General features: G+C 45.5%; 1 protein-coding gene across 1 annotated transcript in view; it reads left to right on the top strand.

Annotated features, from left to right (window-relative positions):
- Nucleotides 1-12,612, top strand: part of MAJIN (membrane anchored junction protein) — a 30,920-nt gene extending 18,308 nt beyond the window's left edge. Inside the window, exons 9-11 of the mRNA XM_040577230.1 lie at nucleotides 7,920-7,992; nucleotides 9,897-10,041; nucleotides 12,274-12,612. Coding sequence (XP_040433164.1) covers nucleotides 7,920-7,992; nucleotides 9,897-10,041; nucleotides 12,274-12,319 — 264 coding nt within the window. The 3' untranslated portion in view covers nucleotides 12,320-12,612. The remainder of the gene's footprint in view (nucleotides 1-7,919; nucleotides 7,993-9,896; nucleotides 10,042-12,273) is intronic.
- Nucleotides 12,613-17,436: the final 4,824 nt, after the last annotated feature.

Here is a 17,436-nt window from a genome sequence, read left to right as displayed (position 1 = left end):
GATTCTCTCTCTCCTAGCCATCAAGAATCAGTCTGCAAAAAAGCTGCTTTTACAGAGCTACCTTTGGGCACACCCTTTAGGGAACATGTTCCTCCCTAACACTCCCATTTTCCTTCTGTTATGTGTTCCACATCCTTCTAAATGTCACAGTGCACTTGATCTATTTCCAGGATACTGATACTTATTCTAAATTTAGTTCGAATTCCTGCCATACTATCACCTTCCTGGCCTTTCTTCATCCCATGCTCTTAGGGGAGTCTTTTCAGAGGAGGTAAACTACTTCCTCATCAGATTGTCCACAAAGGAATTTGCCTGGTAGTATCAAAGGAACAGATGCAGCTCCTACTGTTCCTTGTGAGGTGAACACTTGAATCAAATACCTGGATTTCTATGTGTTTCTGTGTAACAACATGATGCTCCTATGTCCAGAACCTTTTGGAACTCTGTGGTGGATTTACTCTGATGGGTAGCTGAACTCCACCACACCATTCTCCACACACAAAGGTGCAATACGATCATAATTTTTCTGGAGTGATATACAATAGCTTGCATTTTCAGGTGTTACCAGGTTGCATGGTTATCTTCAGCCTGCACAGATTAAACTCTGATATTGAAACAACCCTTACCTTTTTTGTAAGCCCCAAATATTCTTTCAGAAGAGGGACTTTTGACAAGTTTGTCAGCTTTTTCAAGATAGTAAAGAGTATGCCTGTTACTCTTTGGGAGCAGTCAGTATAGAAGAACTTCTCTAAAAGAGGCAGACCTACTTATCTCCGAGGTGATCGGCTCCGGGGCAGACGCGTTCTGCAGCGGAGTGGTGGATCGAGGTGGGCAGGGCTTTTTTTCTGGCATTGAGGCCACTTGATGCAGCCGAGGGAGCCGCCAGGACCTGGCAGCCCTCACAAGGGAGGCTGACGAGGCGTAGGCGGAGCCAGCAACGCCCCTCTACCCTGATGTTCAAAAGCAGCCCCTAGGGAGCACGAGCGACCAGGAGCGTGGTGACCAGGGCGGGCAAACAGGGCGGAGTGCGTCAGAAGGGCGGGGCGCGGCAGTTTGCGCAGCAGTGTGTGCGGGCAGGGCGTGCTAAGGCAGGGCAGAGCGTTCCGCCCCGCCCATAAGAACAACTCATCTACTGGCTGTCTACCACTAGCTAGGCTGCAATGGTCTACACTAGGCAGAGAGCTCTCTCTAGAAAGTCTGTAACCACCCAGACTGACTGCCTGCTCAAAAATGCGGCAGTTCAGGTCTCTGGATGCAGGGAGTGTCTGAGCCTGTTGCTGCCATCAGAGGGAGGCAGAGATACTGTGTGTGTGAGGTGTGAGCAGGTGGATGACCTGGTCTGCCTGGTGGCAGAGCTCAGGGAGGAGGTGGAGAGGTTGAGGGCCATCAGGGAGTGTGAGCGGGAGATAGACTGGTGCAAGGCCTGAAGGAGAGGTACCGGGGTGAGACACCCCAAATGGGGGTGGACGCCCTGCCCTGTTGCTGTCGGGCTGAGGGAGGGGACCTGGGAGTTGAGGAGGAATGGAGACAGGTCCCTGCTCGACCTCGCAGGCAACGCCCCCCCCCCCCCACCGTCCCCACCTTCCCAGGTGCCCTTACACAACAGATTTGAGGCCCTGGAGCTTGAGAGACCAGTGGGTGAAGATGAGGTAGAAAGTCTACTCAGGAGGATGCCTAGGGCGAGGAAGTCGACTCCATGCCTCAAGACTGCCTCCACCAAGAAAGACAGAAGGGTAATCGTTGTAGGCGACTCCCTTCTCAGGGGAACAGAGGGCCCTATTTGTCGGCCTGACCCTACCCGTGGGGAAGTCTGCTGCCTTCCTGGGGCCAGGGTCAGGGATGTTGCCAGAAAGCTTCCCAACCTGGTTTGCCCCTCTGATTACTATCCTCTTTTGATAGTCCAGGCTGGCAGTGGTAATATTGAAGAGAGAAGCCTGAAGGCTATCAAACGGGAACTTTAGGGGACTGAGATGGTTAGTGGATGGAGCAGGAGTACAGGTGGTGTTTTTGTCCATCCCTACAGTGGCAGGGAGGGGTACAGAGAGGACACGGAAAGCCCACCTGATAAACATGGGGCTCAGAGGCTGGTGCCAACACAGAAATTTTGTTTTTTTTTGACCATGGGGCGCTTTACTCGGCACCCGACCTGATGGCCGCAGATGGGTCCCACCTGTCTCTAAGGGGAAAACGGATCCTAGCCCAGGAGCTGGCAGGGCTCATTGAGAGGGCTTTAAACTAGGTAAGAAGGGGGATGGGGCTGAAATAAGGCTTGTTAGAGGTGTGCCAGGGGGAACAATGGCAAGGCCATGGGAGAAGGCAATGGCCCAACTGAAGTGCATCTACACTAATGCACGCAGCATGAGTAACAAACAAGAGGAACAGGAAGCCATCGTGCAGCAGGCAGGCTATGACTTGGTTGCCATCACGGAAACGTGGTGGGACCACTCTCATGACTGGAGTGCTGCAATGTCTGGCTATAGGCTCTTCAGAAGGGATAGGCAGCACAGAAGGGGTGGTGGTGTGGCTCTCTGTATTAGAGAGTGTTTTGATGTTGTGGAACTTGAGGCTGGGAATGATAAGGTTGAGTCCCTATGGGTTAGGATCAGCGGGAAGGCCAACAAGGCAAGCGTCCTGGTGGGGGTCTGTTAAAGACCGCCGGACCAGGATGAGGAGACAGATGAGGAGTTCTACAGGCAGCTGGCAGAAGTTGCGAAATCGTCAGTGCTTGTTCTCGTGGGGGACTTCAACTTCCCAGACATATCCTGGAAGCACAACACAGCCCAGAGAAAGCAGTTTAGGAGGTTTCTGGAGAGCGTGGAAGATAGCTTCCTGATGCAGCTGGTTAGTGAGCCTACCAGGGGAGGTGCCCTGCTAGACTTTCTGTTCACAGAGAAGGACTGGTGGGAGATGTGGTGGTCAGGAGCTGTCTTGGGCAGAGTGACCACGAAAAGGTAGAGTTCTTTATTCTTGGCGAAGTCAGGAAGGGGATCAGTAAAACCGCTGTCTTGGACTTCCGGAGAGCTGACTTTGAGCTGTTCAGGACACTGGTTGGCAGAGTCCCTTGGGAGGTGGTTCTGAAGGGCAGAGGAGTCCAGGAAGGCTGGGCACTCTTCAAGAAGGAAATCTGAATGGCTCAGGAGCGGTCTGTCCCCACGTGCCCAAAGACAAGCCGGCATGGGAGAAGACCGGCCTGGCTGAACAGAGAGTTGTGGCTTGAGTTTAGGAGAAAAAAGAGGGTTTATAATCTCTGGAAAAGAGGGCGGGCCACTCAGGAGGACTATAAGAATGTTGCGAGGCTGTGCAGGGACAAAATTAGAAAGGCCAAAGCTTGTCTGGAGCTCAATCTGGCTACTGCCATTAAAGATAACAAAAAATGTTTTTACAAATACATCAACACAAAAAGGACGACTAAGGAGAATCTCCATCCTTTACTGGATGCGGGGGGAAACTTAATTACACGAGATGAGGAAAAGGCTGAGGTGCTTAATGCCTTCTTTGCCTCAGTCTTTAGCGGCAAAACCAGTTGTTCTCTGGATACCCAGTACCCTGAGCTGGTGGAAGGGGATGGGGAGCAGAATGTGGCCCTCATAATCCACGAGGAAATGGTTGGCGACCTGTTACAGCACTAGGATGTATGCAAGTCGATGGGGCCGGATGGGATCCACCCGAGGGTACTGAGGGAACTGGCGGGGGAGCTGGCCAAGCCGCTTTCCATCATTTATCGGCAGTCCTGGCTATCGGGGGAGGTCCCAGTCAACTGGCGGCTAGCAAACGTGACGCCCATCTACAAGAAGGGCCGGAGGGTGGACCCGGGGAACTATAGGCCTGTTAGTTTGACCTCAGTGCCAGGGAAGCCCATTGAGCAGATTATCTTGAGTGTCATCACGCGGCACTTACAGGGCAACCAGGCGATCGGGTCCAGTCAGCATGGGTTTATGAAAGGCAGGTCCTGCCTGACGAACCTGATCTCCTATGACAAAGTGACACGCTTAGTGGATGAGGGAAAGGCTGTGGATGTGGTCTACCTTGATTTCAATAAGACTTTTGACACCGTTTCCCACAACATTCTCCTCAAGAAACTGGCTGCTCATGGCTTGGACTGGCATACGCTTCATTGGGTTAAAAACTGGCTGGATAGCCGGGCCCAAGGAGTTGTGGTGAATGGAGTCAAATCCAGTTGGAGGCCGGTCACTAGTGGCATCCCCCAGGGCTCAGTACTGGGGCCAGTCCTCTTTAATATCTTTGTCGATGATCTGGATGAGGGGATCGAGTGCACCCTCAGTGAGTTTGCAGATTACACCAAGTTAGGTGCATGTGTCGATCTGCTCGAGGACAGGAAGGCTCTGCAGGAGGATCTGGATAGGCTGGACCGATGGGCTGAGGCCAACTGTATGAGGTTCAACAAGGCCAAGTGCCGGGTCCTGCACCTGGGGCACAACAGACCCAAGCAGCGCTACAGGCTGGGAGATGAGTGGTTGGAAAGCTGCCTGGCAGAGAAGGACCTGGGAGTATTGGTTGGTAGTCGGCTGAATATGAGCCAGCAGTGTGCTCAGGTGGCCAAGAAGGCCAACGGCATCCTGGCTTGTATAAGAAGCAGTGTGGCCAGCAGGTCTAGGGAAGTGATTGTCCCCCTGTACTCGGCTCTGGTGAGGCCGCACCTCGAGTACTGTGTTCAGTTTTGGGCCCCTCACTACAGGAAGGACATGGAGGTGCTCGAGAGAGTCCAGAGAAGGGCAATGAAGCTGGTGAGGGGTCTGGAGAACACGTCTTACGAGGAGCGGCTGAGGGAGCTGGGTTTGTTCAGCCTGGAGAAGAGGAGGCTCTGGGGCGACCTTATCGCACTCTACAGGTACCTTAAAGGAGGCTGTAGCGAGGTGGGGGTTGGTCTATTCTCCCACGTGCCTGGTGACAGGACGAGGGGGAATGGGCTAACGTTGCGCCAGGGGAGGTTTAGGTTGGATATTAGGAAAAACTTCTTTACCGAAAGGGTTGTTAGGCATTGGAATGGGCTGACCAGGGAAGTAGTTGAGTCACATCCCTGGAGGTCTTTAAGAGACGTTTAGATGTTGAGCTTAGTGATATGGTTTAGTGATTCTGTTATCTCTAAAACTTGTGTCACTTTTTTCTCAGCTTACCTTTTTAGTACTAGTGACAGGTGTCTACTCACTGCCCTCTCTGTTTTCTTTCTTTAGGTATTTCAAACACTCTTTTGGTGGGTAAGAGTCATCCTCTGAAATGTGCTTTTTTGTTCCTCACTTTGCTATAATCACTGTCCTGAGAGTGCCTTCAGTCCTTGATGGTAGCTGAATTTCCTAAACATTAGAATCCTTGAACACTGGAACTCCAGGTTAACTTACTGGGTCCTTAGAAATCATGTGTTAGATGGCAGACATCACCATAACCTCACTCTGGGTTAACTAATGTGGAAGGGCATAGCCTGAGCTATTCCCAATTCAACTTCAATTATGGTGAATCATCAGTTCAGTGAATACCAATTCAGGTGAGAAGAACGTGGGAGTAACCCTTCTCCAGAAAAGATGCTTGTGTCACCATGACTTGTGCCTGTCATTTGCACTAGTCAGGGCACTGTTATATCAAGAGTGATGTTCAGTCACAAATTGTTGTTTTATGAGTAAAAGACCAGATGTCATGAGTACTGCATGAAATTGTGGGCAGATGATCTCTCCCTTGTGTGCATTTTTTTTAGGAGATGCATCTGTTACATGCTTTACATTTGGTTTCTTTTGGTGTTCAGAATAAGAAGAAAGATTATTCTTAGGAAAAAAAAAACACGTATCTGTAGCTGTTGTACTTTCTCAGTACCATGAAGTTCCCAGCTGGCTAGAGAACTGTGGAGAATCTGAGTGTTCCTCCAGGGTTCTTGTTCTGTTTATCAGCAGTGTATGATTTTGTATCCAAACCCACTCAGTGTTTTAGGATGTATCTCAAAAAGTGAAGGATCTTCTTAAATACGAAGAACTTATGTCTACTAAGTACATTTAGCATTAACTTTACAACATCGGCTTTCAATTCAGAAGGAGTATGGAAGTGTCACAGTCACACACCTGTTAAATAGGTTGTATTTACAACACTCATCCAAATACCTTGTAGGCCTTCAATTTTGACAGTCAGCTGTCTGGTCAGGATGACTGGAGTCCAGCCTATGCACCTTTCTGCTTACCAAGGGCACTGGTAGAAGTTGAACAAAGAAAGAAGGAGAACTGACAGACCATCAGCCTGTCACTGAAGATAATTTTCCTTCCTGTACTGGGTTTATCTGGCAAGGCCTTGGTAGCAGGGGTGCTGCAGGGGTGGCCTCTGTGAGCAGAGCCCAGAAGCTGCCCCATGTTAGAGAAGGTCCCCCAAATAGGGACCTGACACTGACCACAGCCAAGCCAGTGAGCAATGTTGGTTTTGCCTCTGAGAGCATATTTAAGAAACGGAAAAACCTGCTGTGGAAAAGCAGCTGGGAGAGAGGAGTGAGAAACAACCCTGCAGAAACCAAGGCCAGTGAAGAAGGAGGGGGAGGAGGTACTCCAGGTGCCAGAGCAGAAGTTCCCCTGGACGGTGGTGGAGCAGGCTGTCCCCCTGCAGCCCATGGTGTACCACAGCAGAGCAGATCTCCACACTGTAGCCTGTAGAGGAGCCCATGGTGGAGCAGGTGGATATGGCCTGAAGGATGCCACAGGAAGCTGGAGCTGCAGCAAATGGAGAGTAGCTTATGCAGAAGCAGCTTATCTGGGGGGAGCTGTCATCTGTGGGAGACCCCTTTTGGAGCAGTTTGCTCCTGAAGGATGGACCCTGTGGTATGGACCCATACTGGAGCAGTTCTTGAAGAGCTGCTGCCTGTGGGAATCCCACACAGGATCAGTTTGGGAAGGATGGCATCCTGTGGGCGGGTCCCCACACTGGAGCAGGGGAAGAGTGACTATGAAGGAGCAGCAGAGACGAAGTGCTATAGACTGACCATTCCCTCATTCCCCATTCCCCCATTCCTCTGCACCATTCAGGGGGAGGATGTAGAAGAGGGTGGATGGGGGGTTGAGGTGTTTTTAATTTGTTTTTAGTTTCTCACTGCTCTAGTCTGCTAGGGATAGGCAATAAATTGTATTAATCTCGTTATGCTGAGTCTGTTTTGCCTGTGACAGTAATTGTTGAATGATCTCCCTGTCCTTATCTCAATTCTTGAGCCCTTTCCATCATATTTTGCTCCCCTCCCCGCTTTTTCTTTGAGGAGGGGGAGTGAGAGAGCTGTTGTGGTGGAGTTTAGCTGCCCAGCAGGGTAAAAACACCACACTTCCTTACTCTGAGACCAAACTGTAAAGATCTCAAGCCATCTAAAGTTTAAATCTTGCTTGAACCTGAGGTTAGTGCAAGAGGCAGTAAATCTATTCTTATATTATCTTCTCTGTATGACAAAGTTATTTCACTCTCTTTTAAGTAAGCATACGTGCAGATTCTGTTGTTTGTGGCCCTTTTTATTTCTGATATTCTGGCTCAGTTCCTGCTTCTGACACTTTTCACTTCTGCCCCTTAACTGTCTGTCACTCTATTGACTACTACTGTGAATGAGCAGGTCTAATGTCTAGGGGTCTCTTTTGTCAAGTGGCTGTTATTTCTCACAGCACCTCATTTAAAAAAAAATCTCTATCTATATCATACCAGCTGTTACTCTTTTAGTATGTAATATTTTAAAGTCTACTAAATGAATTACAGCTTTACTTTAGGTCTGTGAATGTCCTGGAGAGGGAGGGGTAGAAATATATTGCTGAGGAAAGTTGTCATACTAAAAGTAAAAAATAAACACAGAACAAGAGTAGACCTTGCCAAGTTCTTAAAGCAAGCAAATAAACAAAAGTCACATTTAAAATAGAATTTTGTATTGTATAACACAATTTATGGGTTGCTTTTCTTTTCAGAATTATTCCAAAGAAATTCAGTGTGAGCATAGTCCAGCATCCTTTACCATGGGCTGTAACCAAGAGAGTTTATGTAAGTAAGAAATTCCTAGATTCTTACATGTTGCATTGATGTTGTTCATCTTAAGTCAAAAACTACAAGATATTGGTTTTCTTATAATAAGAAACCAATTGGTTTTCTTTTCTTATTTGTATTGGTTTTCCTTTAAGAATCGTGTTTGGTATTTTCTAGCATGTAGTCCACAAATTATTTTGGTTGAGACTCCCATCCAACATAACAAATTCCCACTCACAGACATAGGCTGCATAGCTCTTTCAGGACTGGACTGTGAGATGGAAATTTACCTCACAATCTGTATTTATTGAAGTCATTTGAAGAGGAGCGCTGCTGGATCTGGAAAGGAGTGCTGCTGGATCTTGTCCTCACTAACAAAGAGGGGCTGTCTGAAGTGGTGAAGGTTGAGGGCAGCTTTGGTTGCAGTGACCATGAGATGGTGGAGTTCAGGATCTCATGTGGCAGGAACAGAGTACTGAGCAGAAACACGACCCTGGACTTGTAGAGCTGACTTTAGCCTTGTCAAGCATTTGCTAGGGGAAGTGGGACAAGGGACAAGGTACTTGAAGGAAAAGGGGCCCAAGATAGCTGGTTAGCATTCAAGGACTGCTTCTTCTGAGCTCAAGAGCAGAGCATCCCAACAGGCAGGAAGTCAGGAAAGAGAGCCAGGAGACCTGCATGGTTAAACAGGGAATTGCTGGGCAAACTCAAGTGGAAGAGGAGAGTCTACAGATCATGGAAGGAGGGGCTGGCCAGTTGGGTGGAATATAAGGCTGTTGTCAGTATTTAGGGAGGCAACTAGGAAAGCTAAAGCCTCCTTAGAATTAAACCTTGCGAGAGGGGTCAAGAACAACAGAAGGGGCTTCTTCAAATACATTGCAGATAAAACTAACACTAGAGGCAATGTAGGCCCACTAATGAGCGAGGTGGGTGCCCAGGTGACAGAAGATAAAGAGAAGGTGGAGTTACTGAATGCCTTCTTTGTCTCTGTCTATAATGCCAGAGGCACTCCTGAGGAGCCCTGTATCCCTGAGGCCCCAGACGAAGTCAGAATAAAGGAGGAGTTTGCCTTTGTTGATTAGGGCTGGGTTAAGTACTGATTAAGCAAGCTAGACATCCATAAATCCATGGGATGCATCCGCGGGTGCTGAGGGAGCTGATGGAAGTCATTGCTAGGCCACTCTCCATCATCATTGGTAAGTCGTGGGCATTGGGAGAGGTGCCTGAGGACTGGAGAAAGCAAATGTCACTCCAGTCTTCAAAAAGGGCGAGAAGGAGGACCCGGGTAACTATAGACTGGTCAGCTCCACCTCCATCCCTGGTAAGGGGATGGAACAACTTTTCCTTGGCATTGGAGAGAGTCCAGTGCAGAGTCACGAAGATGATTAAAGGAGTGAAGCATCTCCCTTACGAGAAAAGGCTGGGGGAGCTGGGTCTCTTTAGTTTGGAGGAGACTGAGGGTTGGCATCATTAATGTTTATAAATATGTAAAGGGTGAGTGTCAGGAGGACAGAGCCAGGCTCTTCTCAGTGACATCCAATGATAAGACAAGGAGAAATGGGTGCAAGCTGGAACATAGGAGGTTCCACTTAAATGTTAGACGGAAGTTTTTTGCGGTGAGGGTGACAGAACACCGGAACAGTCTGCCCAGGGGGGTAGTGGAGTCTCCTTCTCTGGAGACTTGCAAAACCCCTCTGGACATGTCCCTGTGTGACATGATTTAGGTGTTCCAGCTACTGCAGGGGGATTGGACTAGATGATGTTTCAAGGTCCCTTCCAATCCCTAACATTCCGTGATTCTGTGAAACTTCGTAGATGTCAGTCAGTGTTTGTACATATCAATTTCAAGGTCTGTCAGTCAGTATGCAGTGAGTATGGAGAGAGTGAGTTCATATTTTTGTTCTTGATCCTGTTTGTTACAGGGGAACCTGTGGAATATAGTGTGGAACAAAGTACAGAAACCAGTCAGGCTGAAGGTGAAATGCAGCTACTGCAGCAGATGGACCAAATCAGGAACAACAGAATTGTGCAGTCAAAAGGAAGAGGTCTCTCAAAGTTCTGGAGAAGGTACTAAACCTGCACCTATGATCAGATGTAGTTCTTACTGAAAGCTGCCTCATAGTCCATTATTTGTTTTCCATTAGTTGAGGTTGAGAACCTCCTGTTCTCATATTTCCTGATTTTTAAAAGAGACCTGTTTCTTCTGGTGGGTGGATGTTTTTTACATAAAACATTGCAGAGCAGAGATACTACAGAAAACAATAAATGAACTAGCTTATGTATGAGAGGAAGCTTCAGCTGTGATAGGGTTGTGTTAAAGGTTAAAGTAATTGGGAGTGATGCCCAATTAGCTGTTTTAAGTCCAGTTACGTTCAGGGTACTGAACTATCATGATTATGGATTCACAAATAACGTAAAACACCGTCAACCTAGTTGCGTTCCATGAACTACCACGGCCACACTTGAAGAGTTCAGTCACATTCAGTGAGAACTATCTCAGCTCGATTAATGAGTAGTGCAATTTATTAAAGTAACAGGTACACAGGTTCTTTGGATAAATAAATTCACTGTCTCCAAAGCACATACAAATACCAAAAGTATGAGTAACACAGCCTGGCTATAAATGTGTTAAAAGGTATAAAGCGACTCTATAGACTTCTAAGTTTCCTGGGGAGGCACTTGGTATAACCAAGTGTTCAAATCTTACCTAAAGGCATCCCATTGGAGGAGGGGTGGAGAGGGGGAGAGAGAGGAGAGGCTCAGACTGTCGACTGATCCCAGAAGTCAGAAGGTATCCTTCATTGTGGTATCTTCCCTGACATCCTCTCTCTCTTAAGCCAATTTATATTATTTTCTGTCTTTTAGGTGGAGCTTGAGTAACTCTAGTCATGCGTATCTTGGTTACGATTGGTGCAATTTTTTCTTGCTTTTGTTTAAAGTTATAGGCTCAGAGAAACTCAGAGTGTGTGCTCAGTGAGGGGTGGACGCACCTTGGATATGGGTAGCCTTTGGGATGGAGGTGTGTTTTGGTATTATAATGATATTATAATGGGCAAAGTTCAACAAAGTACAGCATTTTGTCAAAAACATGACAGGCTGTTGGCCCAGGGTAGCAAATGTGCAGCTTATCGGTTCCAGTGCGCACAAGAACAATCAAGTTCCCATCTTATCACAGAGCCTGGCCATGGTGTCTCTGCTCCACTTCACACCCCTTACAGTTCCTCTTAGAGTCAGCACACCAAGTTCCCCCGGTGTGGTCAACATCTAAGGTTGGAGGCCTCGGGAACTTCCATATAATGCAGTTACACTTCAGCCTGGAAGCTTCTTCAGTGCTGTACCTTTTCTTTAAAATGTGAACAACAGTTTAATTTCCAAGTCACCTCCAGAAATCATTACACAGATAGTAGGGAATAAATATCATGTGAGCTAATTCACTTACATGAGAAGCCACTTGTGCTGGCTATGTCCTTGCTGTATCTGTGGCTGTTTGATTCTGGACATGTAGGTGATTCTACATTATCTTGAAGAGTAGATACACCTTTTCTGTGGTTAAACTAATGTCTTCAAGGCAAAGAAACATCCACTCATGTGCTTTATTCTTGTAGAAAGGTGCACGTTCCTAATAAATGTCCCTTTTCTTATCTGTCTGTGGGAAAAAAATCCACAGGGGATAGTTACTGACTTCAATCACTGCCCTTGTATCACATAACGAGTGCCATCTACAACCAGATTTTTAAGACTTACACATTCCCCCTTCTAACAGGGCCTTCCAGGCCCTGGGAGTGAATGGGACTGAAGATCAGTCCCATTAAGGTAAGTATGACCTTTATTTGGTCACTTAGCAACTTTGGCCTTTGTAGTTTTGACTCCAAAATACATCATTTTAAATAGAAGGTAAAGTGACCATATCAAGTAATCATGCAAACAGTGACCATGTAAAGTAACTGTGCAAACAGTGGCTGGACATTGCTAAGAGTGCTCTCAAGCTGTAGAAACTGCATAAGAGTATTCTATTCACTACACACCGCAAGTCCAACAACCACAGTAATAGGTAGGTAACAGATTTGGAAGAAATAAAAATCTTTATTAATCATAATGTATGTCAGTCCCTTTAACTATTGAGACTAGACCATTATGGCATGAGTTATTCTTTTATTCCTCTCTTATTTTTTTCAGTCTTCTTCTGAATAGTTTTGTACTTGGAGTTATGTTATTCTAGTGCAGAGAAAGAACCTTGTTATTGCTATTCTCAGAGAAGTATTGTAAGTGTAATGTGCTCTTTTGTTTTTGTTTCCCTAGCATATTCTTGTCTCCACTACAGCATCTTTTTGGTGGAAAGAACTGAACTTGAAGTGTTAATTGTTGTGGAAAGGTAAACTTCTACTGTGAATGTCAGATTGTACTGTTTCTTTTGTAATTCAGCTTTTCACATTGCTTGTCTCAGCTATTAAATGCTTTAAATTAAATTATCCTTTGTTTACATTTTAAAAGTAGTGTACTGAGGATGTTGGGTTAGAAATAGTATGTCTTCACATCCTATAGTTTTTGGAAAAAGCTTTAATATTTTGATCTTTAAGTGTGATAAGTGTTTTTACATTTTAAAATCATTATATGATCTTCTAATAAAACAAACATCATCTTGGAACTGTGTGATATTTTAATCATCCTTGCCCAATCAGAAAAAAAAAACGTTTTCCAAGAGCTAGCAGAATTAGATTTACATGACTCTAGTGTAGCAGCAATTAAGGATTTGTTATATACCTTTATAGCAAATAACAAAGTTAGATTATATTATTTTAATAGCACTTAATCAGTGTCTAAGTATTAGTCAATTAACACAATGATCTGAAGAAATTTGCTGCAATAGAAACAGTGACTTAGTTAAAGGTTTTTGAATGGCAAGGTTCACCCAAGACTTGCAGGGTCCAGTGGGGGGTTTGACGTCCAGTTGCATGCTTCCAAAATATCCCCTAGAATGACTTATTCACCCTACTCCCTTGTCTGTGTTTGTCCACAGGCAAGTTAGTTCTTTGAAGGGTTAGCTCTGACATATACATCCTCTCAGGGGTACCCTCAGAAGCATCCCACCTCAGGGGGAGATCAAGAATGTAGCCCATTGTGGTTTCCGGAGAGTTCCAAGAGTTCTTGCTTGGGATCGTTATTTATAGGATTGCGAGGCCGTTGTCTTTTGATCAGTAATTTTCTGGAATTCAGGTCTTTGCCAATTTGTTTAGGAATCAGGTTCGCAGTCCACCTCCCCTTAGCACTTAATCATGTCATTGTCAGTTAGTCACACCACATGGCCCAGATTTGATCAGAGGGGAGGCCTAGTCATCTAAGGCCTGTGTTGTATAAAAAACAGGTGTTAAAGGGAGTGAGTCAAGAAGTCGGACTTCACCAGACTCCACAGATAACAGAGGAATGGTGTGAAGATGACTCTTCCTTTGATTATGGAGAAGAAAGAGATGAGGCAACGTATTTATCACATAAAGTGACTGATTTGTAGTCAAGTTCAGTTTCCTTCATTAGTGCCCATGAGAGATTTCATGAGAATGAGCTCTGCCTGGGACCCTGTTGCTAAGAAGCTGACCAGTTCAAAGAAAGATCACACTGAGGCCTAGTGTGGCTCACACGCCTGTGCAAGACTTATACCAAGCACAGGAGCAGGGTGTGCCCACCACACAAGAAGCAGAGGTTTCTAGTATTAGATGAATTCCTGTACTGTGGTTCACAGAACTGAAGAGGTCAAAAATGGTGGAAATACTCTGGAGGAGATTTTTACCACTACACTACAACTTGTGTAATTATTTATGACTAAACAGTAGCCTAAGACATCGTTACCTTTATCATCATATTTATTTGCTATAAAGAATTAGGCCATATATCTATATATAATTAGGCCATATATATTTATATTAGGCCATATATATATATATATAAAATATTCTCTCAGGAATATACTGAGCTCATGTTCCTTTAAAGGTTAATGATGCCCAACTTGTAAGTCCGGTCATGTTCAGTGTACTGAACTATCAAAATTATGGATTCACAAATAACATAATGCAACCTCAGTCTAGTCACGTTCCATGAATTACCACGGCCACACTTGAAGAGTTCGGTTGCGTTCAATGAGAACTATCATAGCTAGATTAATGAGTAGTGCAATTTATTAAAGCAACAGATACACAGGATAAATAAATTCACTGTCTGCTAAGCACTTGCAAATACGAAACATATGAGTAACACAGCCTGGCTACAAATGTGTTAAAAGATATAAAGTGACTCTATAGAGATTTTTAAATTTCCTGGGGAGGCACTTGGAATAACCAAGTGTTCAAATATAACCCAAATGCATCCCAGTGGCTAGGGGAGAGAGGTTCAGCCTGTCAACTGATCCCGGAAGTCAGAAGGTATCTTTATCTTTCCTTACACAATGGTATCTTCCCTAACATCCTCTCTCTTAAGCTAATTTACACCATTTTTTATCTTTTAGGTGGAGGTTGAGTGACTCTTGTGTTATAGTTAGATTCCGGGGGCTGAAGCTGATTGGTTCAGCTTAGCAAGGAGCAGACAAGAGCTATATATATATGTAAAGTAAACAAGCTTTTTTATGAGCTATTTACATAAATACTGACACCAGGGTGATGAAAATGATACATACGAGCGCGGTGCTTTTCCCAGTCATTGGTGTCCTAAGAGAAAGGAGTTGCTAGGCACACTGCTTGAACGGGCATTCCTGTTGAGGCAACGTAGACCTCGGTTGTGCATCTTGCACCTCTCCTCTGGGGAAGTCCCAATTTTATCCTCTCCTACCCAGTAACTGTTCTGACATGTGGAGCCAACACATGTCACAAGGGCCACCAGACTCCACCTTGGTGTTGTATAAGCATGTCTACAAATGTGCATGTGCATTGGTTGAGTTGGGGGATACACTGACTCTACAAGGGTTGTTACTTCATCCATCATTGTCTTTCTCTGCTGCCCTTTGGCCAGCTTTTCCAGATGCAAGTGTCATGGGCACAAGCCAAGCCGCAAAGTTTCACCAGCCTTGACACAGTCCCACCAGCATTGTCTCAAGGCTTGGTTAGTTCTGCATTTTTCTTCTTCTTTTCCTCTGCTCAGCAGCTTATACCCCCTGCGCCACGTGCTTAAGGATGAGCTGTTCCACAACAGACTAAACAACATGATCGCAGTCATAAGATCACTATGCTCTTACACATCTTACACATCTAGTTATACATGCCTTTGTTACAATTGCTGTGAAATTTTCTCACTTTGCTTTTAAAGGTAGAGACTAGAAAAGTTTAAAGTGCAAGCTGAAGTGTGGTCGCACCTTGGAGGCAGGTAGCCTTTGGGATGGAGGTGTGTTTTGGTATTATAATGATATTATAATGGGCAAAGTTCAACAAAGTACAGCATTTTGTCAAAAACATGACAGGCTGTTGGCCCAGGGTAGCAAATGTGCAGCTTATCGGTTCCAGTGCGCACAAGAACAATCAAGTTCCCATCTTATCACAGAGCCTGGCCATGGTGTCTCTGCTCCACTTCACACCCCTTACAGTTCCTCTTAGAGTCAGCACACCAAGTTCCCCCGGTGTGGTCAACATCTAAGGTTGGAGGCCTCGGGAACTTCCATATAATGCAGTTACACTTCAGCCTGGAAGCTTCTTCAGTGCTGTACATTTTCTTTAAAAATGTGAATATAAGTTTGATTTCCAAGTCACGTCTGGCAATTAGTCCATAGCTCACTGCAGAAATTTCTAAATGAAAAAAATATGGTTTTCCATATGTAGTGGGATAAGGCTGGGAGTTAAAAATTCAGAAGCCTAGGGCTTACTGAGGCAGCTTTTTGCCAACATGCTAGTCTATTTACAATAAACTGTCATTCTTCTACCATCTCCTGAGCTGAGACACCATAAACACATACATGCACAATGATAGTCGAATAAATAGCACTGACTGGCTGTTACGTTGCCATTAGGAACATGCTGTCATTTAACTGTCTCAGTGGTAATTTGTCTGGACAGAATGAGGTAATGTATGTTCTAAATGAGTCAGATAATACATCACACTATTTGCTTTATTTGTTTCCACCCTGGTCCACTGATTATCTACCCTAGATACCTATGTATTCATTCCTGGACTCCCATGTGGAGTGAAACAATGCTTTCCTTCCAAGAAAAAATGGGAACAGGTGTGGAAAATTTGTTCAATTTATCCTGTTTTCCTTACTTGTGTTCTACAAACACTAGTGAAGGCTTCAGTACAGGATTTGACCCCTACCACTAGGGGATTGTACAATGAAATGGACAATGGTGAGGACCAGAAAATGAATAGAGTTGACCAGAGGAATAACAAACTTATAAAGAAGGGAAGATGTCCATCAATGAGTTGATCTTTAGCATTGGTTAAGTCAAGAATATGATGTCCCAGTTTTCCTGAAGTTATTGCATGCAGCTGCGTAAAAAAGGGCCTTTGCCCTATAAGACCTGGGACTGTTCAGTCTGGAGAAAAGAACTGATTGGGGGACCTTAACAATGTGTACAAATACCTGAAGGGAGACTGGGAAGAAGATGGAGCCAGTTTCTTCACAGGGGTTCCCAGTGCCAGGACAAGAGTCAATAGGCACAAACTGGAACATAGGAGGTTCCCCCTGAACATAAGGAAATACATTTTCACTGTGACGGTGACCAAGCACTGGAACAGGTTGCCCAGAAAGGTTGTGGAGTCTCTTCCTTGGAGATATTCATAAGCCACCTGAGCATGGTCTTGGCTAACTGGATCTGGATCTGGGTGGCCCTGCTTAAATGGGGAGGCTGGTGGACCAGATGACATCCATAGGTCCCTTCCAGCCTCAGACAGTCTGTGTTTCTGTGATTCTATGAATATTTTCCTAGGGAGTTTAAAAGCAGGGTTCATATTAGCTTGGTCATCCAGAAACCGCAGATTCCACCAACTGCCAGCATCCTTTTAATAAAGCTTTTGTAACTGTGTCCCATAATAGCCTGCTAGGTAAGTTGATGAAGTACAGGTAGAAAGGTAGACAGTGAGGTGGACTGAAAACTGGCTGAATGGCTTGGACCAGAAGGGGTGTGAGAGGGTGTGGCATGGAGTCCAGTGACTACTGTGTACCCCAGGGGTGGATACTGGGGCCACTGTGTATGTTTGCAGCTAAAACAAAACCACGAGAAGTAGATAAGACACCAGAGGGCTGGGCTGTCATTTAGAGGAACCTGAACAGGGTGGACAGCTGGGCTCTCATGAAGTTGAGCCAAGGGAATGTAGTTGGCATAAGGGGGGGAATAGTTCCATGCACTAATACACACTGGAAGCCAGCCAGCAGGAGAGTAGCTCTGCTGACCTGGGAGTGCTAGCTGACAGTAAGCTCGCCATGAGCCAGCAGTGCACCCTGTAAAGGCAAAAGTGGTGAACTACATCCTGAGATGCATTAGGGAGAACATT

Source organism: Cygnus olor, chromosome 17, assembly GCF_009769625.2.
Source record: "Cygnus olor isolate bCygOlo1 chromosome 17, bCygOlo1.pri.v2, whole genome shotgun sequence".
In the NCBI taxonomy this organism is placed as follows: domain Eukaryota; kingdom Metazoa; phylum Chordata; class Aves; order Anseriformes; family Anatidae; genus Cygnus; species Cygnus olor.
This window is presented reverse-complemented; position numbering and strand designations above follow the sequence as displayed.